The 25,983-nt window shown below is 45.5% G+C and overlaps 1 protein-coding gene across 6 annotated transcripts in view; it reads left to right on the forward strand.

Annotated features, from left to right (window-relative positions):
• kmt2ca (lysine (K)-specific methyltransferase 2Ca) overlaps window positions 1–25,983 on the forward strand; it is a 143,380-nt gene that overhangs the window by 101,731 nt on the left and 15,666 nt on the right. For 2 of the 6 annotated variants that reach the window (XM_066688276.1, XM_066688287.1), the window contains exons 27-47: window positions 554–755; window positions 1,491–1,592; window positions 2,081–2,128; window positions 3,166–3,303; window positions 4,278–4,310; window positions 4,506–4,646; window positions 5,119–5,269; window positions 5,686–5,900; window positions 6,774–6,847; window positions 8,572–8,760; window positions 9,133–9,279; window positions 9,762–11,765; window positions 12,746–13,077; window positions 13,239–15,010; window positions 15,859–15,970; window positions 16,315–16,387; window positions 16,479–16,542; window positions 16,818–17,050; window positions 17,802–19,547; window positions 21,809–22,027; window positions 23,125–23,289. In XM_066688276.1, the coding sequence (XP_066544373.1) occupies window positions 554–755; window positions 1,491–1,592; window positions 2,081–2,128; window positions 3,166–3,303; window positions 4,278–4,310; window positions 4,506–4,646; window positions 5,119–5,269; window positions 5,686–5,900; window positions 6,774–6,847; window positions 8,572–8,760; window positions 9,133–9,279; window positions 9,762–11,765; window positions 12,746–13,077; window positions 13,239–15,010; window positions 15,859–15,970; window positions 16,315–16,387; window positions 16,479–16,542; window positions 16,818–17,050; window positions 17,802–19,547; window positions 21,809–22,027; window positions 23,125–23,289 (8,160 nt within the window). The remainder of the gene's footprint in view (window positions 1–553; window positions 756–1,490; window positions 1,593–2,080; window positions 2,129–3,165; window positions 3,304–4,277; window positions 4,311–4,505; window positions 4,647–5,118; window positions 5,270–5,685; window positions 5,901–6,773; window positions 6,848–8,571; window positions 8,761–9,132; window positions 9,280–9,761; window positions 11,766–12,745; window positions 13,078–13,238; window positions 15,011–15,858; window positions 15,971–16,314; window positions 16,388–16,478; window positions 16,543–16,817; window positions 17,051–17,801; window positions 19,548–21,808; window positions 22,028–23,124; window positions 23,290–25,983) is intronic. The other 4 variants (XM_066688316.1, XM_066688298.1, XM_066688308.1 and 1 more) reach the window with 4 other exon arrangements.

Genomic DNA, 25,983 nt, shown 5'->3' on the forward strand with positions numbered 1-25,983 from the left:
GAACTCGCGCTCGAAGTCGTGTGCCAGAAGCGGGGAGTCTATTTGTTGCCACTCGTGTATCTGTCATCTCTCAGTGCCCTTGTGGGATGTGCTTACATTGTGTCTTAATAAATGTGTGGCCTCTTGTCATAATTGGCAATGCGGCACTGTAGGTGCCATTTAAACCCCAGGATCTCTCCACCGGTAATGTTGCGGAGTAGCGAGTGCACTGCCACGAGTCGTTCCTCTCCATAGCTGTGAATAAATTATCAGATGAGTGTCCGAACATTCTGGCTGAAATCTTTGCTGGCAGCTTGCTTTCCCTTTTTTCGTAACCTTTACCAAACCCCTCACAAATACGAGGGAAATAAGTACAGTCTCATAAACCTGATCAATGCTTATCTTACCAAATACAGCATCTTCCATTTCTCCTGAGCTTCCCCTGCCTTCTGTGTGTGTGAGGAGCAGGAGATGAGTCACAGCCGATCAACCAGTTTGGGGTGCCGTGTCCTTCTGCTGGGTTTTTGAACGCTAACCCCAGAGCTGCTGTGTTTCCCATCCCCACCTCTTTTAGGAAGCCTTCTTTGGGAAGGACCTGCTGGACACGAGTCGCCAGAACCGGCTGAGCCTGGAGAGCAACCTCTCCGACGATGACGCGGCCCAGACGGACGGCAAGCCTCCCGGCGGTGGTGGCAGCAGCAGATTCCTGGACCCTTCCTCTGACCCCATGCTGAGTGTGGCCTCCACGCCTATTCCCAACAAGGGAACAACCCAGCGTATGTTCCTTTACTTTTGTTTTCGCAAACGCCAAAGCCCGTCAAATCAGACGGCAGTAAAATCCTCGGCCACGGCTGACCTGTTCCCGCTCACATTATCAGAGACGCTCCCTCAACGATGGCTCTTCACATCTAATTTGCATCTTATTTTGCTCAGTGAATCTGCAGGGGCGCTGCGATTCACCTCATCTAATATTTATCCGGAGCTCTTAACAGCTGGGGGGGGATGAAAATGAATGGGAAGTTTGGTCACTCTGCAACACTAGAAGCAGTGACGTTCTTTTATACATCAAATGTGCTTTATTTCGATTTATCGATTTATTTAATCTTTAACTTAACTTTTGGGAAACCTTATCTGATCTGATGAACAGCAGAGGATCAGTTTTATGGAGCAAAATGAACAGTGGAGCGTAGAGCTTGAATGATGAGTAACTTCGCTCATGTAGTGGAGGAAATAGCCGGCACAGAAGAAGTAGGTGGATCTCTTGTACATCTAGATCTCAATGTTTACAACAAATATTTGCTTTAATGCATTTCAAGTGTTGTTGACCCCTCATCCCAAGGAACAAATGACCATTTCTCTAATTGATCAAAATACAGAAGGTTAGTCTAAGCAGGTTTTAGACCGGGCGGGGGTTGTTCTTGCCACTACAGCCTGTTTGCCGGCCGGCAGTTCTTAATGGGTTACATCCGCTCCAGTGTGTAAATTTGTGTCATTCCTGTTTTTGTTTTTAGACTTGGAGGATCCTCTGGCTGACTTGTCGGATGTCTTGAACACCGACGACGACATCTTGGGCATTCTGTCAGATGAGCTGGTGAAGCCTGGTAATGAGTCAGGTACTTCAGCCTGACTGAGAGAGTTGACCGATGCTCTTCAAAGCTCTCTCGAGCTTGCGCCACCCTGGTTTTCTCAAGGCGAGAGATTTCCACTTGCCCCCTTAGCACCGTTAGTTTGGTGTTGTCCAGCTCACACCCGTTTACGATCTTTAACCACCTACTTAACAACTACCCCAGCCTCTGTGTAGCGGCTTCCAGTGGGCAGAGTGCAGTGCCAATCTATAAACACTCGGAATAACCATCAGAGCGTGAGCAGTGGTGTTCACACCCTTGGGCACTTTAGTCAGTTTATTCATATGTTATTCTCTGTGCTTTTGCGTCTTAATTCATTTTGCCACATACTGTGTTTTTCTTTTAAAGTTCTGATTTTTCCATCTGTTTATTTATTCCCCCTGTTTGTCATGTTTTTCCCCCTAGTTTTGCTGCTGTTATCTGCTTCCTTTCTTTGTTTTATATTCACCCATTTTATCTGGTTTGGGTCCTTGTAGGTCTTGATTTATGCACTTTCCAGGTCGACAATTCTGCCTCTCCATTTGGTAAGAGACTGCACCATGGCCTAACCATGACTAGAAGTAGTGACTCTCTTCCTGGGCCTCTCCCAAACTCTGTGTGAAACCTTTGCCCTGTGTTGGCTGTGTCCAGTGTTTGCATGTTGTGTGTGTGCGCCTTCTTTCTCACTTTTTTTTTCGTATGTACCACAGTGTTTTTTTCGTCTTAAATTAATTCCATGTTGTGTCTTGACGAATGGCCTAGAGCCTCTTCCCTCTAGAAAAGGACCCTGTGCACATTGACCAAAGCCTTTAGGCCTGTAGAGTTTCACTGCTTTTACAGCAACTGACACCAAACAAGTACAGCCATTCACTCCAGAATAGTTACAAATTGGAGGTTAAAGGTTGTAGAAACTGTAAAGGGAAAGGCTTTAAAGTTAAATTACTTGTGTTCAGCATGCATTAAAATATAATTAAATACATGGTTATTAACTTATTCCTACATGGTTATGTAATCTGATGAAGGCACACAAGTTTGAGCTGTATGAAAGACCTGTTTTGTAAATGTAGTTATTCATTTCCCACTATTTATTTAGTTGTATTTTGGTTTATTCAGTTTGAATGAATAGCCACGTTTCCCTCTGTCTACTGCGAGTCCAGACTGGGAAAGCCAAGTGTCAGTGCAGGGGAGCAGACAAGACCCAGTTTGCAAGATGGAGAGGTTAATGCTGTGAAATGACCAGTTCAAGATCGGGTGGCTCTCTGTATGAAGGCTTATGTAGTCTGTGCTGCATTTAATTTCAGTCCAGGTCTGAGATGGTACACAAGATTTAAGGAAGGTTTCAGTAACTGGCTGAGAAGGAGCCAATATATCCCCAGATGCATGTAGTTTGACCCTCCATGCACTAGTGCAGGGCTTTCCTACCCTGGTCCTGGAGAGCCGTGCCCAAGGTTGGACATTTCATGACTTCAGCCTCCCTCCGATGGTGATGAATTGTGTTGTGAGTGGACTGCTGTGCCAGGCTGCCCATTGGCCTTTGATATCTGTCTGAAACTAAACTGGTGCTGGCTTTGTTTTGGCTCAGCTGGCCTGGATATAGGGCCCATCTCGGACGACCCCTCCACGCCCAACCAGCAGAACCCGGCCCGAGTCGCGCGGCCACTGACCGAAGAGCCCCTGGACGGCATTCTCAGCCCCGAACTGGACAAAATGGTCACGGACGGTACGAGAAGACAGGGCTTTATTTGTATTTATTTGTTTACTTGGGTATTTATTGGGCACTTAGTAATATTTTATTTATTAATCCGTTTGGGTATATGGGTGTGTATTCTTCCTAGACTGTGTCAATAGCTCATCTCCTTTCCAGTTTTCCAAGAAGCATGTGTTTCTTGGAAAACATCCGGGCAGTAATAAAGACAAAGAGGATGGTAGTTTTGTCTTGACTCACAAGGTTTGTGAAGAGTAAGTTTTAGTTTTTGTAAGTTCCCCTCCAAAGAGCTGACTCTTCGGTCTGTCTGTCCCTGTTGTCTATTCCTGTTGAGATGGGCACTCTGCTCTGAAGGCTGTGATGGGAAACTACACTTGGGCAAATGACTCCATCCCGCCTTGTTCCGATTTCAAAGTTAATTCCCGGTCTCAGTTAAATTAACTTAAACGGATAGTATGCCATTGTTTTACCTTTTGAAGATCTTTAAGACACAATCTAAGTGTTATGTGTATAATGATATCAATAGCATTGATATTGGAGACGTGTGAGTTTAGAGTTACAGGCAGGGCTGGTTTCTGCAGCTCAGCAGTCAGCCAGATCTGCAGTGCACTTTCCATGTGCCTGTTAAGGTGAGCCGACTAAACCACTGATCATTTAGGAAGCGGTGTGAGCTAGTTTTTTTTATGGTGGTTCTTTATAATTGATTCATCATCACTTCAGGTTTATATCTGACAGCCTAGGGAGATTTTCACTTTCTTCTTTACAGAAATCCAAACCAAACTAAAACAAGCGAGCACATGATGAGTCTGACAGTCTTTGCTCAAACCTTCATTTTAAAATGCTTTTTGCTGTGTTTGAAGTGGATACATGTTATTTTAAAATGACAGAAGAATTGTGTTATAGGATATAGTATAGGGAAGAGTTGAATGGGGCTAATTTGTGTATAAAGATTTAGTTTTTTGTTTCCCCCTCATTTTGTCTCCTTCCAGGTGCAATTCTCGGCAAGCTCTACAAAATTCCAGGTGGGTGTTTTGGTTTAGTCTACCTTTAATGATGGCATTTTTGATGAGTGGTTTCATTGCCTCTTATGATATTTTAAGAACCCTTTCTTTTCTTTTGACCTGCCTTTATTTTGTTGGTTTGATCTACCATTTTTAGAAGTCGTTTTCTCAATTTCGTTTTGTTTCCTTCGCCTTGTCTGACTCACGGCCTCTCAGAGCTGGAAGGCAAGGATGTGGAGGATCTCTTCACCGCTGTCCTGAGTCCCAGCACCAGCCAGCCACCCCAGCTCTCGCACCCCCAGACCGCTGGTGCTGCCACAGCCCCCCCAGTGCCGTCCATGCCCCTGCAAAACCACGGTGCGTCTTCCTGCTCAATTCATAATTGCTAAATAACTTTTGATCTCCCTCCATAATTCATAAATGCAAGTGTAAATAAGTGTACAGAAGTTCAGGGTTATAACTGTAGGTTTGCTTTGTAATGCATACTGCTTCCCTGCAGTTACTGGTTTCTGAGATCTACCTTAGATACCTTCCCAATTTTATCCCCCCCGGTTTCCTACTCTAAGTAAGCAAATGTGATCGTGCAGTAGATTTAAACTGGTCAGGGACATTGTGTGGTGGAAGAAGTGAGAGATGGAGACCCAAACTCTAGTGAACGTGCAGATAGTGTTTGACTAGGAGCAGAACAGCTGAATATATATAAGAAAAAAAAAAAAAAATGTTAGTGATGTTTTTGCATTAACACTGTTTTAGTTGTTGTTTCTTCATGACTGTATATTCCATGTCATTCCACATTCTGAAAGTCTCTGGCCTCTGTTTTCAATCGTAGGAGATGGCATGTTTCCGCGGATGCCGTTAATGAATGGTCTGATGGGGCCAAACCCCCATTTCCCTACAGCCCCCATGACCCCTGGAGGAGGGCCCTGCATCCCCAGTACTTTCTCCCCTCTCCATCGGATGCCTTTCCCAGACGCCTCCAGGTAAGATGGCCGGGCTTCCTGGCCCTGGACAAAGTCACTGGTTTTAATTAATTTGAGTATTTATTACGAACAGTTTTCGAGAGTGAAAGGAGGGAGGTGAGTTCTAGATGGTTTTGTGTAAGAATGAGCAAATATGCACCTAAGACTGTGTAGATGCTATGAACAGGTTTAAAAAATGCACAGTTTATCTTTTTTTTTTTTTTTTGTGTAATGAGACAAAGCAATAGTCTTAAAAACAAAATGGGAAAGATTGAAACCGATGTCTTCCTTCGTTCAAGCAGTGAAATTACAGTTTGCTAGTGAGAAGTACACTGGCTTGACACTGGGAGTATTCATAGTATTATTAAACAAAGATGGTAATTTCTTGAATGGGGTCTGAAACTCTCCATGTCTGATGTTTCCCCTCTGTTCTGCAGGGACAAGAAACTCCAGTTCAATCAGATGGTGTCTGAGCCGGGCAGCCCCTGGCCCTCTCCGGCCCCCGTGGCTGAGGGTGAAGTGGACACCATGTCCAATGCTCAGAGGAGCACGCTGAAGTGGGAGAAGGAGGAGACACTGGGCGAGATGGCCACGGTGGCGCCGGTCCTCTACACCAACGTCAACTTCCCCAACCTCAAGGAGGAGTTCCCAGGTTCGTCCCCGGCGGCTGCGGATTGAGACTTCCATATTTCCCCCCCACAATAATACATTTCACTTGTTTTTTTATTGAAGTTTGGAGATGCTGGGTCGAGAGGAATTCTCTCCCTGGTCGTGTTAGAGAAGCAGCTCTGCTCATGGCTTTTAGATGAAAACTAATCTTTTTCAAGAGCTTTCTAATGGACTTTTATGAATTCTATTTCTTAGACCCGGACCAAATTGAAACTTGGCCCTACTAGTGAATTGCAAATGACAAACTTGTACCCTGTTGCTTTGTGGTTCATAAGCGTTGGACAATTAAATTAAATTTAAACCACAAGTGGGTACAAGTTTGTAATTTGCAATTTCAGAGTAGGTCAAATGTTTAATTTGGTCGAGGGCTTATATTAGCTTTATTATTATTGTTTTGTCTGGTACCTCTGCTGTTGTGAAAGAATGAGTTGGTCTCAAATTATTTCTAATCTGCTATTTTTTTTTTCCTGCTTTCATTTGATTCACTATAAATGTTTTCCAGTATCTCTCGGATATGAGCTCCTTAATAAAATGATGCTGAATTATCAACAAGATGTCCATTTCAAAAGATCAATTTGATGATGGAGGTGGAAGGGAGAGGGGAAATACTGACAGCTGATATGAGTTTCCATGCAGTTTAATAGGGATGAGGGGAATGTTCAAGGAATATTAATACTTAAGGGTTAATTATTATTATAGCAGCTAGTGTCCAATTTCAGTACAGAGCTTCATTTCAAGAGGTGTATAAAAGATCAAACTAGTGTACAGCCTGTATTTTAACATATTTATCCTGTCAGAAGCTACTGGGTCCCAGTGTAATATCTTGCTCAGTTTACTCTTCTGTTTAAACTTTCAGACTGGTCTACAAGAGTTAAGCAAATCGCAAAACTGTGGAGAAAAGCCAGTTCCCAAGAAAGAGCGCCCTATGTGGTAAGACGGCCTTTTTAGTTTGCCTGTGTGACGCATGAAAGTGCTAGGAAAGAAAGCTCCTATTCCTAATTCAGTAGGAGATGGGTTGTAGTTTGAAACATTCACACCTTTCATTGATCTCTATACAGTGATATTCTAAAGTTTACACTTCCACTCTGTTCAGCGAACTAGTTTTCTCTCTGTGGAGTCGGGGCTTTACAAACTCATCATTGATCAATAAGTGTAGTTTAATTAATGATATTTATTAAACTAAATGAGTCATGGAAAAATTTTCACAGGAAGGGTGTGAATACATTCAGCTACACTTGTGCATCAAGGAGTTCTGGTTTACTAATGTATGAATCCATCACTTTCACATCAGGCTTAACATACATGGATTTTAAAAGTACAATCCAACAGAAGTCACCTTTTAAGTGTGCCAGCGAAGGGGGTCAGTGTGAAAAGCCTACGTTTTCATTGGTCAGTGTGTTTTCTATAGACAGAGTCCTAATCTTCAATCCATTAGCAAAGTCATTTAAGTGCCCATTAGTGCTTCTGAACGGCTCTTGATCTTATCCGTTATGTTAGGGTTTATGAGCTCATTGTCGCTGATCGTTAGCTGATTGTCGGACAAAAAAAAAAAAGCTTCCGCTTGGCGCAGCTGAGTGACTGAATGATTAAAAACTCAAACCCAGAGCCTGTTTTGCATGTCAGACTATTTCAGGGAGAATTTCAATGGGTGTTTTTTGCTTTTCATGACCTTGCAAGTTTAAGCCAAGTATAGTTTAGCTTGTATCCAGTAATGGTGCCTCCCTGGAAAACTGACAGAAGCTCTTCCTGCTCTTTAAAATTAATTTTATTTGCCAACACTGGAGTTCATATCCTGTGTTCATAGTCGTCGCTCTGCTATGGCCCAGGGGATTTAACTCATGAGAATGTGTTTCAGGATCTTTGTTCTCCTATGCTTTTCTGAAGACTTTTCTTGCCACCTTTGGGTGTTATTTCCCCTCCCTCCCTCCCGAGTCTTTGAAATGTGTAGGGAAAGAAAAATCCCAGAATTGTCTTCAGCGCCTTTTAGGTATTTGTCTAAACCACCAATATTCAATAGCTGGTAAAAACATGTCTTTTTGCTTTACTCACTGCCACTACAACATTATGATAATTTCCCCAATTACCTCCATCCTGCTAAAGTCAGTGTTTGTAGCTCACTCTTCCTCATTGAGTCAAGCTGTCCCCCTCCCCCCACCTGCAATAGCTTCTGTGACGCGGCCTCCTGCTCACAAGCCCCTGGGATAATTTATTCCGATACTCGCTTGATGAGTATTCTGAACACAGTTTGATATTTGGCCATTCACAGATTAAACAATTAGCACAGACATCTTATTATAAGCATTAGTGCGCGTGGTGGCTGCTGTAATTAAGCAAATGAAGCACTTCGCCAGCAGCGGCTTGGGTCAGGAGACTCAGGCTGCACATGGAAACCTTGTCTCTGTTGTCGCACTGGGTTAATCCTGCCTTTTCTTCAGTTCATGCTAGGATTTGGGATTTAAAAAGTGCCGAGTCAAAGATCTGAAGTGTGTGTGCGTTTTATTTTTATATATAAAAAAGTGAAGCTAGAGGTTGAAGCGAGTGGAAAACTTGGGAAGACTTCATCCAGCAGTGGATTGATATAGGCTCTAGATGATAATGATGATGATGATGACGACGACGTATACATTATTTATTTACTGTATTATTCTCTTCAGCAAAAAGCCAGGGATAACAGGGCTGCCCTGCGTATAAACAAAGTCCAAATGTCCAACGACACGATCAAACGGCAGCAGCAGCACCAGGACATTTTCGACCCCAGCGCCCACGTGGAGTCGGACCTCCTGTTTAAGGATCCGCTGAAGCACAAGGAGTCGGAGCACGAGCAGGAGTGGAAATTCAGACAGGTAAGGAGTGGCACGCTCGCACAGTGCGTACAGCCTCAGTGTGATTGTGTGTGTGTGTGTGTGTGTGTGTGTGTGTGTGTGTGTGTGTGTTGTGGTGATGGTGATGGTGGTGGTGGTGGTGATGGTGGTGGGGGGGGCCGCTCTGCCTTTCATATGTAATCAGGCCTGCATGCTGCTTCTGGTGTTCAGCCCTGCCCAATTGGGGCTTGAGTTTAGCCGTAACTGAGAAATTCAATGAGCTGTTTGTCATGTGTAAAGCAGAAAAACAAATCTATAGAAAAAAATAAATCACAACTTTTAATGCATGGATGATCAGTCATTTTTATACTTCGCGTTATGCAGGCTCTAATTTTTTAATTTGCATTACAAAAGGAAGAGTTAAAACAGATGTGTGGATCCCTTAAGAAGCAGCAGGAAAACATTCCAAAAAGCAAAGCCATAAAAACTTCAAATAAAGAAGTCCTTTTTGGACGTTCCAACCAGGCAACTAAAGCTGCAGGAAGTGGAGAATGTTCTCTGGTAAGATCCTGGGCAAAATTCTGCTCTGGCTTTAGTCTGCTAAGAACCGATAAAACAAATTTACAAAGGTGGGAAAAGAGAAGCAAGAGAGAGAAGGTTGCAGGGAGAGAGTGCTACGCTGTGAAGTCTTTGGCCTAAAAACACACACTGTCTGTAATCACTGTCTTGAGCTATACTCCAGCCACCTACAATTCATCTAGTAGTGTTTGCCTACACTGCCACATCTACTCACAATGCTTTGCTTCCTGCATAATGTAGACACACTCAGGGGGTCATCGTCTTGCAATCAGTATTTCTAGTACGTCAGAAACCCTCAGTCGCTCTTAGCCAGATGTCCCCAGCAGTTGAAATGGCAGCTTGCTACAACTGCCAAACTCACGAATCCCCGCCTTCCCCACAAGCAAGGAAAAATAACATATACATGAACCAAAGGTGTGGCTCTCCTGTCTAACGTACTTCCCATCTTTTTCTATTCACTGCAGCAAATGAGACAAAAAAGCAAACAGCAAGCCAAGATTGAAGCCACTCAGAAGCTGGAGCAGGTGAAGAGTGAGCAGCAGCAGCAGCAGCAACAGCAACTCCAGCAGCAACAGCAGCAGGGCCAGTCGGGCTCGGACACGCCGAACAGCGGTAACCAGAGCCCCCTGACACCGCAGTCCAGCAATGGGAACATGTCCCCGGCTCAGCAGATGCCCAAAGAAGGGTTTGCGCGGCCGCAGCTGCCTGGCACGCCCACCTCGGGGTCTTCGGACGACGTCTTCCTCCGGCCCCAGGCCCCACCACCAACCGCCTCACGGTTGCCCGCTCAGGACTCCTGCTCCCAGGCGCAGTCATCCCAGCCCCAGTCACCGCAGATGTTCTCTCCCGGCTCCTCCAGCTCCCGGCCGTCCTCTCCCTGGGACCCCTACGCCAAGATGGTGGGCACCCCAAGGCCGCCCCCCATCGGCTCCAGCACACCCAGGAGGAACTCGATGGAGACCTGCACACCGCCGTCTGGACCGCTGCTGCCCCCGCGCCCCTCCGCGGAGCAGCCGGAGAGGGGCAGGCCTTCCCCGGCTCACGAATCCTTCGGCTCTCCCACCTCCCTGAGCAGTGACCCCTACGCAAAGCCACCAGACACCCCCAGGCCTGTGATGTCTGTGGACCCCTTCGCCAAGCCCATGGGTCCCCTGAAGCACTTAGGAGGGTCTGGGTCAGGCGAGGTCTATACTAGGCCAGGTCTCCGTGCGGAGGTTTACCAGCGCATGACCCACAACAGGATGATTCTTTCAGACCCATACACCAGGCCCCTCCTGACGCCCATCCCCGGGAGCAACGAGTCTGGGTCGGTGCCGGTTTTCAAGGCTCCGATGCCTCCCATGCAGTCACAGGACCCATATGGTGTCATGCCCTCCACGCCCAGGAGGATGTCGGCTGACCCCTACGAAAGACCTGTGCTGACCCCGCGGCCGGCTGACGGCTTTGGCCAGCAGAATGACCCTTATGCCCACCCACCACTTACCCCCAGGCCTGGGATGAATGACTTTGCCCCCAACCCACCCAGGATGATGCGCCACCAGCAAGGAGACCCCTTTGCCCAGCCAGGCCCCATGGGGCGGCTGCCTCCTCGGGACCCCTATGCACAGGCCCCTTCTACACCCAGGCCGGTGACGGACCAGTACTCCCAGGTCCATGGAGCTGCTCGGACCTTGCCTGACCCCTATGCACTACCGCCCGGTACCCCTCGCCCCTCGTCAGACCCTTATTCCCAGCCCCCTTCCGCTCCCCGGCCGATGGGGGATCCGTTTTCTCAGCAGCAGCAGCAGCAGCAGCAGCAGCAGCAGCAGCAGCCTCAGGTCTCTAGGCCATCTCCATCTCAGTCCTCGGACCCCTATGCCCAACCGCCAGGGACTCCCCGCCCCCCGATGGGGGAGAGGTTTTCAAAATCTCCTGTTGGACATCGAAACTCCGATCCCTATGCTCACCCACCTGGGACGCCCAGACCTGCCCAGAGCGATCCGTACTCCCAACCTCCTGGCACTCCCAGGCCTGTGTACAATGACCCTTACACCCAGCCCCCAGGCACCCCCAGGCCAGGGCCATCAGAGGTCTTCAACCGACCAGTGGTCACTAGGCCTGGACTGATGCCCAACCAAGACCCTTTTTCCCAGAACAGAGCCATTGGAGGGCAAGAGACGTTTGTACGCCCATCAACTGCCGATCCCCGAACATCCAAACACTCTGGCATGGCTGAAGATGGTTTTTCGCATCCTAATCAACCCAACGCGCCCAACCAGACGCCTGTTCATGACCCTTTTGAGCAGGTTCCCCTGAACCCTCGGCCTGGGGACATGAATGACCAGCAAGGATCTGGCCACGAGGGCAACTTCACAGTTGCCCCAGAGCAGAAGCTAAACTCCCAGGGCATGGGGCAGTACTCAAACATGCCTCAGACAACGGGAGCGAATGTCGAGGCCAACAGCGACAATGAGGGGAAGCTAAGACAGGTGAGATGTGCCTGAAGGAAATCTCTTCTAGATGTTTACTGCACGGTATCTACTATCTAATGAAGAATACCCATGTCTGAAAGCTGCGCATTTGCTGCTGGGATTTCACACTGTAATAGGAGTTATTGATTGGTCACATTGTTAATAAGAATCTTTTTCTGTAAAGCACGTTGAGTATTAATGCATAGGATCACTTCAAGAGGGGAAAAATAATCCTGCTTTCAGAGGCATACTGTGAAAGCACCCGATATCATGAGTACAGTAATCCCTTGTTTAACACGCTTTTGATTATATGTGATTTATATTTAGCCAACCCCATGCATGGGTTTCCACGGTTATGCAGAAGATTTGTTAGTTTTGTTCAATGCGCAGTTCTATGTGCAAATAAAATCGCAACACACACAAACACACAACCCACTAATGCTTCCCGCACACGGTTAAGCCTGGACACTTGCTGTGAGAACATCTGTGTTTGATCATGTAACGCACGCTTCACAATCTCTGAATAACTTTCCCTTTTATACGGTACCGTAATCCTTATTTCTTGTGTTTTTTGTATATTTAGAATAGGTATAAAATAAAGCAGTTTCTTATAGTATATATGTATTATACTGCCTTATTATTTAACCTTAAACGTTATGAGGCCGATTCCCCTTACCCCTCAATTCCCATGAGCTCTTGCACTACATGGTTTTGATATTCACACTATAATTCAAGAACATATCCCAGTAATACACATTCCAGTTATTTACATTGGCATACTTCAAACAGTTTAGCTAGCTGAAAGTGTTCTTAATATACAATTAGTGCATGGAATGTGTTCAAGTACATCATTTAAACTTTTCTATTCATTTATCTTTATTTAATCTTGTCTGGATTGTTATAGAAATTCAATGTACATGTGTTTGTAAAAACCCATTTCTTTGGTGTAAACAAAGACCTCCTGTGCTGAATCTCCCTTCCCTCTTGCGATTATTTAGCGCCAACGTATACGAGAGCTGATCCTGCGACAGCAACAGCAGAAGAGTGCCATCCGCCAAGAGAAAGGCCTGCAGGAGCCGGTGATGTCTGTCGCTCCAGGAACCCCTCGCCACTGGTCCCAGGAGGAGCAGGGCCAGCAGGGCGAACTTTTCAACCGACCCCCTCCTCCTTACCCAGGAACCATGCGAGGTCCCCTGATGCCCGGCGTCCAGAGGTTTCCCGGCCCTTTCCCTAGCGATCTGCGAGGGCCCTTTCCTGGGGAAGGTCAATTCAACAGGCCTCAGTTTCCCGGAGACATCACAGGCGTGAACATGAGGCAGCTCGGGCCAAGGTGGGTTAAATTAAAAGCTAATTGGCTTCTTAAATGATGTGGGCAAAAACAGTGCACATTCATAAATGAGTAGAGTGTGTTGGAGTGTGTGTTTTTGTATGGTGTCATATGTATTGTCCCGAACCTAGTAGTGTCTTAATTATTTTTTTCTTATTTTCCAGGTTTGGGTTTCCTGCCGGTGGTCAGGGACCTCATGCAGGTCAAGAACATTTTCTCAAATCCCAGCTTCAGATGCAAGGGCCGATGCTCGATGTGCCCATGCAGATGAGAAGGTCTTTATCAGTGGACCTCACCAGACCGATGGTAAACAATCCAATGGGACTCCCGCAGCATTTCCCCCCACGTGGAATGCCTATGCAGCAGCACAACATAATGGGGCAACCATTCATAGAGCTCCGCCACAGGGCTCCCGAGAGCAGACTGCGGCTTCCTTTTGGGCCCTCCGTCATGGCAGGCAACGTGATGGATCCGTCTGTCGGCCAGCCTCAGAGACCCATGGGATTCATGGGCACACAGGATATGGGCTTCCATCCTCATATGAGCCAGAGAATGATGGACCCGATGGTGAGTCAGCCTCAAGAAATGGTCAACCACATTCCAATGTCGTCTAGCTTGGAGAATATACACCAACATCCCACCCAGGGACACGCTGGTCCCCACCATGGTCAAGTGATGAGGTCTCAGAGCCATCCTGCCACAAGTGAGACTTATAGCATGGCTCCTTCCATTCTTCCTCCTTCGGCCCCAGCTGAGCAGACAGAAGAGATTCCCATGAACAATGCGGACGGAATAGAGGAGAAACTGGACACAGACGACTCGGCCGTGAAGGATTTAGACGATGTGGAAGTCAAAGACCTGGATGATGAAGACCTGGAAAATCTCAATCTCGATGCTGAGGATGGGAAAGGGGACGATCTGGATCTGGAGACCAATGACCTTCATCTTGACGACTTCTTGAAATCAGGAAAGTTCGACATCATTGCGTACACAGACCCTGAACTCGATATGGGGGACAAGAAGGACATGTTCAACGAGGAGCTCGATCTTAGCGATCCGATAGATGACCACACAGAGACTTTGGAAAACAAGGGTTCTTGTCCTGTTGGGGGTCCCGCTACTGCAGTCATTTCCTCTCACGCAAAGACGGAATCCGCAATATCACAGAAATCTGAGGACTCGCCGGAACAGTCCCAGGATAACAATCACCGGGGAAACGGCAGCCCCAGCAAGAGCAGTATTCCTTTGTTCACGGAGGGTACTATTAAAATGGAAGCCAAAGAAGGCTTGATTCACATGCAGGAGTCTTCTGGCAAACAAGTTGACGAAAGGACTGCAAATCCCCAAGAAAACTCGAGCTGCAGCCCGAGCCTCTCAGAATCATCTGCCCACCTGTCTGATCAGTCCAGCACTGGCAACCTCTCTGGTTCAGCTCCGGCGCTGTCTGGTTTGCTTATCAAGGAAAAGTCTGAAGAAGCCGGGCTCGGGCCCATGGCTTCCCCCAATGAAAGTGACCCGGCGGCCCAGCCCAACCCTGTCACTGGGATCCAGCAGGGCCCGGCTGTCATGGGGTCGCAGATGCAGGAGCATATCATGAATCCCAATGGCATGCCCGGAGGACAGAGGATGAATCAGAGTTTTTCCCAGGGAGCTCCTCTAGTCAACCCCAACTTCATCCAGGGACAGCCCTCCTGCCAGAACTTCGGAGCTGGGCAGCAGGTGGACCAGGCAGGACCCAATGGCATTATCGGAGCACAACAGGCAATGTTCTCGCAGGCGCTGAGTCAGCAGAATCGGGAGAGGCCTTTGCTGCTGGATGAGCAGCCTCTTCTCCTGCAGGACCTGCTGGACCAGGAGAGACAGGAGCAGCAGCAGCAGCGGCAGATGCAGGCGATGATCCGGCAGCGTTCCAGTGACTCCTTCTTCCCCAACATCGGTAAAGATGACTTGTTAGAAATGCCCTGTTTTTTTTGTTACTGATTTCCACCCAGCTAAAGTCTTCATGATGTTATTTATGATTACTGTGACTGCTTGTAGTTTTGGTGCTAGTGGTGGTAGTAGTATAGCGATTATATAGAACATCTTTGTGTACCCTGCATGTCATTCAGTGTATGAATTAAAGACCAGGACACTGCAAAATGAGTGACACGGTTGCGTACTCTCATACCAAGTAGCAGGAAAAGTGCTGTCACACAAAGAAAATTACGTTTTTGTTTTTGTTTTTTTAACAATTCCTTGAAGAGAACATCAATTATTTAAGCCAGAAAAGACTTTACATCATGCAAGGGAGGATAAAAGAAAATGCAACCGCCCTTGAATAGTATGGTTTGAGGGCTTGGGTATTTTTGTATATATTTTGCCAGAATTCATGATTTCAAGTAATTCAAATTTTCATTTTTTTTTTTTTTTTTGGCTTGGACTGAAATGGGACATTCACTCCTACATCTAAACCTACAGCTCAGCAGAAATAAACATGGCTGAAGTGTGTTGTCATGCTTAATGCCACAGATTACTTTTGGGCCGCTGCCTTGTGCCAGTGCTTGATCACAAACTGCACAAAATGTGTTTGACTGCTATATATACACAAGTTAGAGGTGCTGCTTCCACTACCTAAACATAACTTGTGTGCTTGAAATTTTAAGCCAGTGCCAGTGGAAAATGGATATCTGTTTTAGTCACTGTTTCTCATGCTATTTTGTTCTTGTTAATAAAAGCTAGTTTTCTACTCTCTTGATCATCTTAAAAAGCCACCTTCAGACTTTATAATTTAACTTATTGTTGCAGACTTTGATGCCATTACTGACCCTATAATGAAGGCGAAGATGGTTGCTCTGAAAGGAATCAACAAAGTCATGGTTCAGAACAGTATGGGCATGACTCCCATGGTTATGAACAGGTAAGGACTGGCACATGCGTTCAAGTAAATACCTGAGTTTGTACAATGTTTCACTGGGCTTTTAGTTCAGATTTATTTGTAAAAATCCATTACTTATAATCAATAAAAAACGTGCTCTACTTTACTTGAGTGTAATCAAAGATTTAAAGGTACAGTCAGAGGCCATGTAAGTATGGAACACAGAACCAAAAAAAGCATTTTTTGGTTTAGTAAATGGTGTGCAACATTAAATCTCTGGGGAATATCAGATTGATGGACAAACCGCACTGGGGCAAAGTGTTTAGAAAGCAGTGCTACCAGGCCATTGCAGGGTCAGTCATTCTTCCCTTTTCTTCTCTCTGCAGGTTTCCATTTGCCGGTCAGCCAGGTATGCCCCCCGCCGAAGCCCCAGCCGTCCCCCAGCAGCCTGTCGGACAGGTAAAACTCAGGACAGCCGGTCAGAGTAGTCAGTATCTTTTCAGTTTATTGTTCAGCAAATGCATAATGGTTTTTGTCTTTGCTTTCTTAGGATGGCAAGCTGGCACCTCAGATGGCGAGACCTAACCCTCCCAACTTTGGACCTGGTTTTGTCAGTAAGTCAAATCCTTTTAGTCTCGCATATTTACTGCTGAAAGCTCTATAATAAACTAAAGCTTTCATATCAGTGGGGTTCCTTGCCTGAGTGATTATATATTACCATCTGTATTGAATGATCTTAATTTTATGTAGTGCTTCTCGTAAGGTAGTCAGTTGACAAATATGAACAGAGAAAAGTAATATGTATACATGTTTTTCTATTAAAATATTCCCAATAAGTATACAACAACAACAACAATGCGCTAACTTTATGCCCTGCCTCCTGTCTTAGACGACGCCCAGAAGAAGCAGTACGAGGAGTGGCTGCAGGAGACGCAGCAGCTGCTCCAGATACAGCAGAAGTTTCTAGAAGACCAGATCGGCGCCCACAGGAAATCCAAAAAGGCACTTTCAGCCAAGCAGCGCACGGCCAAGAAAGCAGGCCGCGAATTCCCAGAAGAAGACGCTGAGCAGCTGAAGCATGTCACGGAGCAGCAGAGCGTGGTGCAGAAAGAACTGGAGCAGGTAACGGCCGCCCAGCCTGCCTCGCCACGCGGAGATCCAGTCTCTCCTCATTTCCGTCATGTGTTGATGCCGTCTGTGGAATTGTCTCGCGGTGACTGTTAGGACTCATTGAGTTGTCCACCAGGGTGAAATTTACTGGTCAAATTAGGGTCCAACTTGCCTTGAATTGATTGTTATTACTACAATTCTCCATGTAAAGTACCGTTCCAAGCTGTGCTGGTCATGCAGGCAGGAGGGTCTTTGACCGCTGGGGTCGCTCAGGTCTGAGTCCCTCTGAGGCCCTGCTGTCTTTGTTGAAGCTGCCAATCTTAAATGAAATCCAATTTCTTATTTTTCTACTTTGAATTACCAAACCCCCTCATGGCCTTCTCTTTGTGATTTATTCAGACCTGATTTATTCTAGTGTGTAGACCTGATTTGTGCGTAGTGTGTGTGTGTATTATACCAACACACTAGAATAAATCGGGTCTGAATAAATCACAAAGAGAAGGCCATGAGGGGGTTTTTTGAATAGTGTGTATCTATAAGTTTTAATTTTACTCCTCCGTCACTTCAATATTAAAAATGAGACCTTGCTCAGCAGGAAAATGTGATTTGAATAATTTGGCATTTTCAAATTCTTCACTCATCACTGCTTTCTTCTCTTATGGCTTTAAACCCCTTGACAGTGTGTTTTTTGACCCAGTGTACTGTGTCAGTCTGTACCCGTCCTGGTTCTGTATCTGACTCTGTTCTTGTGTCTGATGTCCAGATCCGGAAGCAGCAGAAGGAGCATGCGGAGCTGATCGAGGAGTATCGCATCAAGCAGCAGCAACAGTGCTCTCTGCCTCAGGCTCTCATGCCCGGGATCCAAGCCCCGGTACCACTAGGCCCCGGGGGGCCTCCGATGAGCCAGCAGAGCTTCCCCATGATGACCCAGCCCATGCCCCAGCCCATGCCCCAACAGCAGCCTCCACACCCAGGTCAGCCCACTCCTCCTCGCATGCCCAATGTGGCCGGGTGGCACCCTGGGGCTCCTGTGCCGATTCCCAGCCCCAGGATGCCTGCCCACATGCCTCCTCCGATCCCAGCCAACCCCGGTCCCGCCCCGGCTCCCTCGCAGGTGCCCCTCCCAGTGAACAAGCCAGTCCCTGCGGCGGGCACGTCCTCGGTGGCGTCCAATTCGGGCAGCGGTACACCCCACGTGAAGTTCGATGACAACAACCCGTTCAGCGAGGGCTTCCAGGAGCGCGAGAGGAAGGAGCGCCTGCGGGAGCAGCAGGAGAGGCAGCGCATCCAGCTGATGCAGGAGGTGGAACGCCAGAGGGCCCTGCAGCAGCGGCTAGAGCTAGAGCAGCAAGGCATGGTGGGCCCGGACTTGGGCCGAGGCCCGCTCTCTCAGATGACCTACTTCAATCCTGACCTGCCTCTGGACTTCATGCCACCGCAGAGACCCCAGCAGCAGATGGGGCAGATGTTTGTCCAGCAGCAAAACATGCAGCCAGCCTTCATGGGCTCCCCTCCCGTCACCCCTTTCATGCAGGGAGGCGAGCGCCGGCCCATGGTGGGCAACGGGCCGTTTGGTCCTGAAATAGCAGTCCCCAATTTCCGACCCAAGAATCCAGCAATGCAAGGTCCCAACTTCATCCAGGGCCAGCCCAGACCGGGCTTCGGAGTGCCTGGGATGATGCCTCAGGGCTCCGGGGACAGCTCTCCGTTTGGCGTGGAACCGGCCACTCCCCTCCCACCCAACTACCCTGGCTCGGGCCAGTCCCTCATCCAGCTGTACTCCAACATCATCCCAGAAGAGAAGGGCAAGAAGAAGAGGAACCGAAAGAAGAAGAAGGACGATGACGCCGACTCCATCAAGACGCCTTCCACCCCCCACTCCGACCTCACTGCCCCCCTGACGCCCTGTGTGTCTGACACGGCCTCCACGCCCACCAGGAACGCCCCCGCCGATGCCCTTGGCCACACCCACACCGAGACAGATGCGGTGGAGGTCCCACCAGGCTCCTGCACGCCCGGATCCCTGGGAAGCCAGACCCACTCGGAGCTGGAGCGGCAGCTGTCAGGGAGTAGCAACGGAGGTGGAGGAGGGGGCAGCAGCTGCACTCTGGGCCGTCAGTCCAGCGTCATCTCAGAGCCGGACAGGGGCTCTCTGGATGAGCCCGAGAAGATGCTGCACAAGATCAAGACAGAGTGGATGGATGCCAGCGAGTGCCACGGAGCGAAGGAGCCCAAGATGGAGCAGGGAACCGGGCCGGTGAAGTCGGAAGAAGGGAAGGAGGGGACCCCACCTCACACTGCCGGCCAAAGTTCAGCTCAAGTTGTGAGTGGGGCAGGGGCGAAGCAGCAGCCACAGGGGGATTCTGGGAACGAGCTGCTCAAACATCTCCTGAAAAACAAGAACGCGCCGGCCCCGCTGCCCCATCAGAGGTCAGATGAAACCCTGCGGTCGGAGGACGAGGTGATGGTGGACAGCAAGTCTCTGAGGAATCCGAGCTCTGCTGGTGTGGTGAGTGGACTCGTTCTCACAGGCTTCATTCGTTTTAGATCTGTTGAAGATTGTTTTGTTCATGTAGCAATTGATGTATTTATTTTATTTAATCCATTTTCCTTCTCTCTCTCAAACTGAGTGATAGCGCTTTTCCACCAACATGGTGCCATTACCGGTTCGGAGCTGGTGCCTAATCTGGAACTGTTCCGAGCTTTTCCACCGCAAACAAAATGGTTCCCGGCCAGCGCAGACCTACTTTTGCCAGCATCAAAAGCTTGTTGGTCTGGAACCAAGGAACCCGTGACGTCAGGGGCCGGGGGGCGGGTTAAATTTGTCTCCACAAGCAGTTATTTGCTGGAGCCATTTTAAAAAAGGCAGAAGAGACGCGAGCAGTAAGACTTTTGATTAAGAATTTGCAAAATCAGCAGCAAACCGTGGTCTGTCGAAGAGAGCGACAGCGGACACAGTAACAATATGGTCCTCACGAGGTCAACTAACTAGTCAGGAGTTGGCAGACGGCAGCAATGAGAAGACAGCGTCAACACAGCTTCTGTGAAAGGAAAGACGTGTTATAGCGCTATGATGATGAAGAGTTATTTTGACTATATAGATTGGACAGAAATTTGAATATTGTTTTTAACTGAACTGATCAGAAATGCAGTTTCTTCCAACACTGTCAGAAATGTGGTGTTTCGCTGAATTCAATACCCCCTAGGAATCATGTGTCCCTGGTTGGTTTGCATATGATTCATAAATTCATTTTCATAGCAGACATACATATTTTACAGTAAGAGAAGATAAAATACACTAACGTCTGTGCTAATGAGTGCAACTTTAAATACATGTATATACAGAGTGATAATCACAATGTAGTAAGAGTGCATATGGAATACTTATGTCCTAAAAGTGTAACTCATTTAAATACATGAAGAAATGCAATTTACATTGTTGTTGCTGCTGTATTTCAAGAATCTATTCAGCATGTAGAATTGCTCAACACGGCAGCAGAGATATAGGTGGTGACAATTTATTATTTTTTATTTGTTAGTAGACACCCTTATCCATGGTGACTTACAAAACATAAGAGCATTGTTGCGGTGTCTGGCAACAAGGAAAATGCAACAATGATTTGGGACCATCATCACAGACTTCGATAAGCAGAATTTCCCATCAAACCATATTGGCATCAGAACCTGAGATCATCCGACAGTTTATTGATTTCCCCACCACTGCGCGCAGATATCTCCAAAACGAGCCGCATTCGTAATCAATAGGCTAGGCTCGAGGGTTTTACATTACACCAATTCTATATCCAACTGTTTTTTAAAACAAGAATAAAAGTAAGAATACGCCCCAAAATGAATTAAAAGCTATACACTCGTACAGAGATTCATAATAATGTGCGGTGACGAATGCACGTTAACTGTAACTTGTATTTTATTCAATACAGTAAGTGTCTGAAATAGCGAATTGGTGTAAATCCCTTACATGAATATACCACAGTGTTTCCACCTGTGGGCAATTTCCTATGTACAACAGAAGGATAAATAGTGTTCAATTTAACATTTTTTATATAGGCTGTATTTTATGATTATGAATGTGAAATTAATCTGTCATTTTAATTCCATGTAGCATCTTAACGTCCTTGTAATGAAGGAATAAGGGGGAAATGTGTATTGTATGTCACATTAATATAAACAAAAGGCAGAGTTTGCTTAGCATATTCGTATAGTTATATTTTCGCTTCTGCTTGTCTACATGTGATCTCGCTTTTTTGACAAAGTATTTGTGCTGTGTGCTGAAGGAATTTTGATAGTTGAATAGGTTTTCAAAGCCAGTAGTAAAGCTTTCAGATAAAGGATGTAATCCGCCATGGTGGTGGTGATTATTGCTGTGTGTTTCTCAACTTCCTTTTCGTGCTTTGGAACGTCCACATCCAGTTACGTAAGCGATCGGTTTCCCAACCGGTGGAAATGCAGGCTTGATACATGTAAAGTGCTGTTCTGATGTACTGTTCAATCATTTTTCATGTTATGTAATTGGTAGTTTTGAATTCATTTAATTTGTGCTGACTTTATTATGATGCCATTTTAAGATGAACAAAATGACAGCCTTAGATATACTTCAGTGCTTCTTTTCAGATCATTTAAACCATATTTATTCATATTTGTGCCTCATGTGACTGATGCACACTTCTTGCAGTCTGTCTGGGTAGCAACAGGCGCTCTAGTCTCTGGAATCACTGGGTTCACCCTCTGACTTTCCCTCTGTCCCTCCAGCCGCAGTCGATGGACAACCACGTACAGGGGGGCTCGAATCTCCCGGGGCCTCTGCTGCCGAGGAGAGAACCAGAGCAGGACAAGAAGAAACAGCGCAACAAGAGGGCCCCAAAGAGCGGGGAGAAACCGGCCCCTCGGTCCAAGAAGAGGAGGAAGGAGGAGGAGGAGAGACGAGCTGTGTACACCAACACGGACACCTTGATGACCCAGCTGAAGCAGGTACTGTGGGCCCCAGCTCTGGTCCTGGAGAGTGGCAGTGTCTTCTGGTCTTGTGTCCAGCCACTGCCCAGACTCCAGCTTGCCCACACGTTCACAGTGTTCAGTGATTGATTGATTTAGATAGTCTCTCTCCAGGAACCAGGTCTTTAGATTGGAACAGTCCTGTAGGGTTGATGGGGTCTTAATGAATCGCCAGCACCCTAAGAACTTGGGAAAGGGTGAAATATGGACCATTTAGCCAATAAGGAGCTGAATTGGGCAAATTGCGGTCAGGTGAAGACTAGAAAATGCGGCGGTACTGCACAACCAGACCCATATTGTTGTTTTTTCCTTCTGCAGGTTTGGTTTCCAGAAACAGAATTCCACTGGACTAAAAAAGCTTTTAAATCACTGTGTTATTGCATACAACACTTAAATTAAATGGATTCCATTGTTTATAGCAGATAACAGCTTAAAGTCTCTTGAATTATTCCAACAGTCATTGAACAGCAAGCAAACTCATCTTTTTAGTGAGTCACTAAAAACCCTGATGAACACTAAGACCGAGTGCAGGGATAATCAAACCTGGTCCTGGAGTATCTGTAGGTTTTTTTAAATTCCAGCTGGGCTCTTAAATTACTTAATTGGAAACCTAATTATAGTAACTGCTTAACTGGACACATTCTAATTACTGTCAGCTGTGAAACGAGTGGAGACGGTTCAGGTGAAGGATTTCATTAAGTACCAGAGGAGCCCAGCTGGAAGGAAAAGCAGAAGAGACCGTATTTGTGCCAGACCCTGGGTTGAAAGCCACATTTGTGGGTTCAAATCCAAGACCGTAGCCTTGAATTGATTGCATAATTTGTCCAGTGCTGCTAGTCAACGAGGCCCGGTCAGCAGGAGAGTGTGAGGTGAGCCAAGTATTTGCATCCGATTCCTGCTGATGCGGTCTAGACCCTCCCACTGGACACTTGATCCAATCTGAGTCCAGAGCAAGCTCTCGGAAAGCAGTCACTCAGCCTGCAAGTCAAAGTTGAGTAATTCTGTGAATTTGAATGCATTTCAGTAATGTTTGTGTTTGTTTCTTTGTGTTTGTGTTTGCTTTGCATCCCCACCAGCAACTCTCTCTCCTGCCCCTGATGGAGCCACTCATAGGAGTGAACTTCGCCCACTTTCCCCCCTACGGCAGCGGGCAGCTGAACGGGGAGAATCGCCTGGCTGGCACCTTCGGCAGCGCCTCGTTGGATGGCGTGTCGGACTACTACTCACAGCTCATTTACAAGGTGGGTTTCTTTTGGTCTGAAAGCGTCCCTGACCATTTTGAGGTAATCTAGAAGACCTGCAGGGTTAATGTGCTCCAGAGCTTCACCCTTCTTTCATGTGCCTGTTTCAGTGTGTTGGCAGTCTCCCTGTTCTCTCTCCCCATAGCTGGGTCAGGTTCTCCCTTTCTTGTTTTCTTGGGGGGGGTTTGGGGGGAAGGGCAGTTCATAAGTAGTTTTAAAGCAGTGTATGATTCAGCTGTCTTGCACACCCCCACAAATTCGCACTGGCAAAAGGAAAACATAGTTAGAGTTGTGGCTCAGCATGTGTGTTCTGTGTTTTTGTTTGATTGATTTAATCCAGCCAGGCAACTCTCTACTTACTATAACCCTGCAATACAAGCACGTGCCATTTCTCCATTTAGTACGTCTCAGAGATGCAATTAAAGTGCTCATTTTGAAGGCTCTGGGCAGTGCCCTTATGGAAATGTAATATATGCAGAATATATTTTTCAAAATATGTTATTGTAAAAAAAACTGTATTTTAATGTATCAGTTTCAATACACGGTCATATATTCCTGGAAAATATATTAGAATATATTGTAATATATTTTAAAATATGTAAATTATTGCAGTTGTATATTGTGATATATTTTTATTATGAAAACATCAAAATATATTTTAACATATGTTACAATATATTGTCCTATCGTCCTGGAACATAGAATAGCTTATAATATACTACAATATATTTTACAATATATACATTATTTCTGTGTTTGTATATTGAGATTAATTTGATATGTTTTGTAAAATATAAAATGTAAAGTTAAAATTTGCTTTATTGGCATGATCAGAGTCCTCTACAATACAACAGAGTCATACAATAACATCATAATATAAACAGGGTTGTGAAAATACAAACACGGAATTAAGCAATATATAAGAAATACATTATCAAAACATCACAATATAGTTTAATATATTACAATATTGTCTTCTGGAAAATATATTACAGTATCTTATAATATACTTTAAAATGTTAATTGCAGTTTTGTATATTGTGAAATACATTAAGAAATTTTTAAAACCATAAAAATTTGAATTATGGCCACTTTTATATACTGAAATACATAATACTTTTATATATTTTTCAAAACTTCGAAATACATTAACATACTTTTAAATATAAAACATACACCTTAATTATCCTCTTAACCATTTCAACTCCAGATGAAATAATGAAAACCCTTCCCAGATACCAGATTTTGAAAATAAGTTTTAACACCTAACATTGCTTTAAAAATGTAAATATATGATGGATGAAAAAAAACCTTTACGCTCCCATTTACATGTCCATGTTCAAGAGAGAAAAACATTTTTTTTGTTAGAACAAATAAAACCATGCAAATGCGATATACATAACTTCTTAGTTTACAATAGTATACTTTATAATAATGTTTTTTTTATAATAAAAACAAACAATACACTAAAATGCAAATAAAACATACAAATACGAAATTACCACAATTGAAAATTCTGTGCTATAATAATAATAATAATAATAATAATAATAATAATAATAATAATAATAAAGAATGAACAGTAACTATCAACTAAAACTCGGTCATAATCAAAACCTGTGCCATTACCGGCTTGCTCTGTGACATTTATTGAATGGTTTATTTCAATAAACCTGGAAGACTGCACTACAGGGCGCAGCATTGTGATGGATCTGGTTGCTGCAAACACTGCTTCACTACCCTGTTTTCTGAACATATCTCGTCACAGCACTGTATAGCTTTTGCTAAAAACTACATAAACTACAACTTAACAAGTACAACTAACAATAAGCAATAATAATATAATATAAAACTATTTATACACTTGTAGAAGGTGAATGAATTGCCGCAAGAGACAGAGGACTTCTAGACGTGCACAGTCCAGTGGAAACTCTAATCGACATGCGATTGTATAAAAACGGCACATGATCGCCTCCACCCTGGGGCCATTAACAATGACATCACAGTGTCCAGATGAAGGGCCGTGTCCTCCTTCTCCTTCAGCTGGTGACGAAGCTTGTTGAATATGCCGTTGAGTCTTCCTGATGTCCCCTTGTTTAGTGCCTGGACATTTCTTTGGTTGCATCTGTGAAAATAAATAAATTAGTAACATTATTATTATCAATGGGGGGGTGAATACAGAATAATGTATGTGATGTTTACACAAATCAAGTATTGACACTTGCAGTAGACCAGGTAAAAAGCATAGTTTTGACTTGATTTGCTTCACAGAAAAATCACTAGGGATGAAAACAAAGAGAATATAACAATAATAAGTGTTTTATAGACATGCTATATTCATGAGAATGATTGATCACCTGTACAACTTCCATATCATTAGAATAACTGTAAGCGCAAAACAAAAACAGTCCAGAGTTACACACACATAGCAAACACTGGATTTCATGTCTCATGCTGTGAAGTCTCCATCGGCGTCTTGTTCTGGTCCTGATCACCATTGGTTTAAACAAAACAAACACTGGTACCGGCGACTCAATCCCAAAAAACACACGTCAGCAACAAGTCTTTAATCCTTGTCTGAAATCTCTTAATTTAGTTCTTAACGCTCAGTAAAACATTTTACATAACTGACATAAAGCAAAAAGGAAAACAGTCAGTTGTTCGCAGCATTTATCCAAATCTTCCCGCTCGACT

The sequence above is a fragment of the Amia ocellicauda genome, chromosome 2 (genome assembly GCF_036373705.1).
Source record: "Amia ocellicauda isolate fAmiCal2 chromosome 2, fAmiCal2.hap1, whole genome shotgun sequence".
Taxonomy (NCBI): Eukaryota; Metazoa; Chordata; class Actinopteri; order Amiiformes; family Amiidae; genus Amia; species Amia ocellicauda.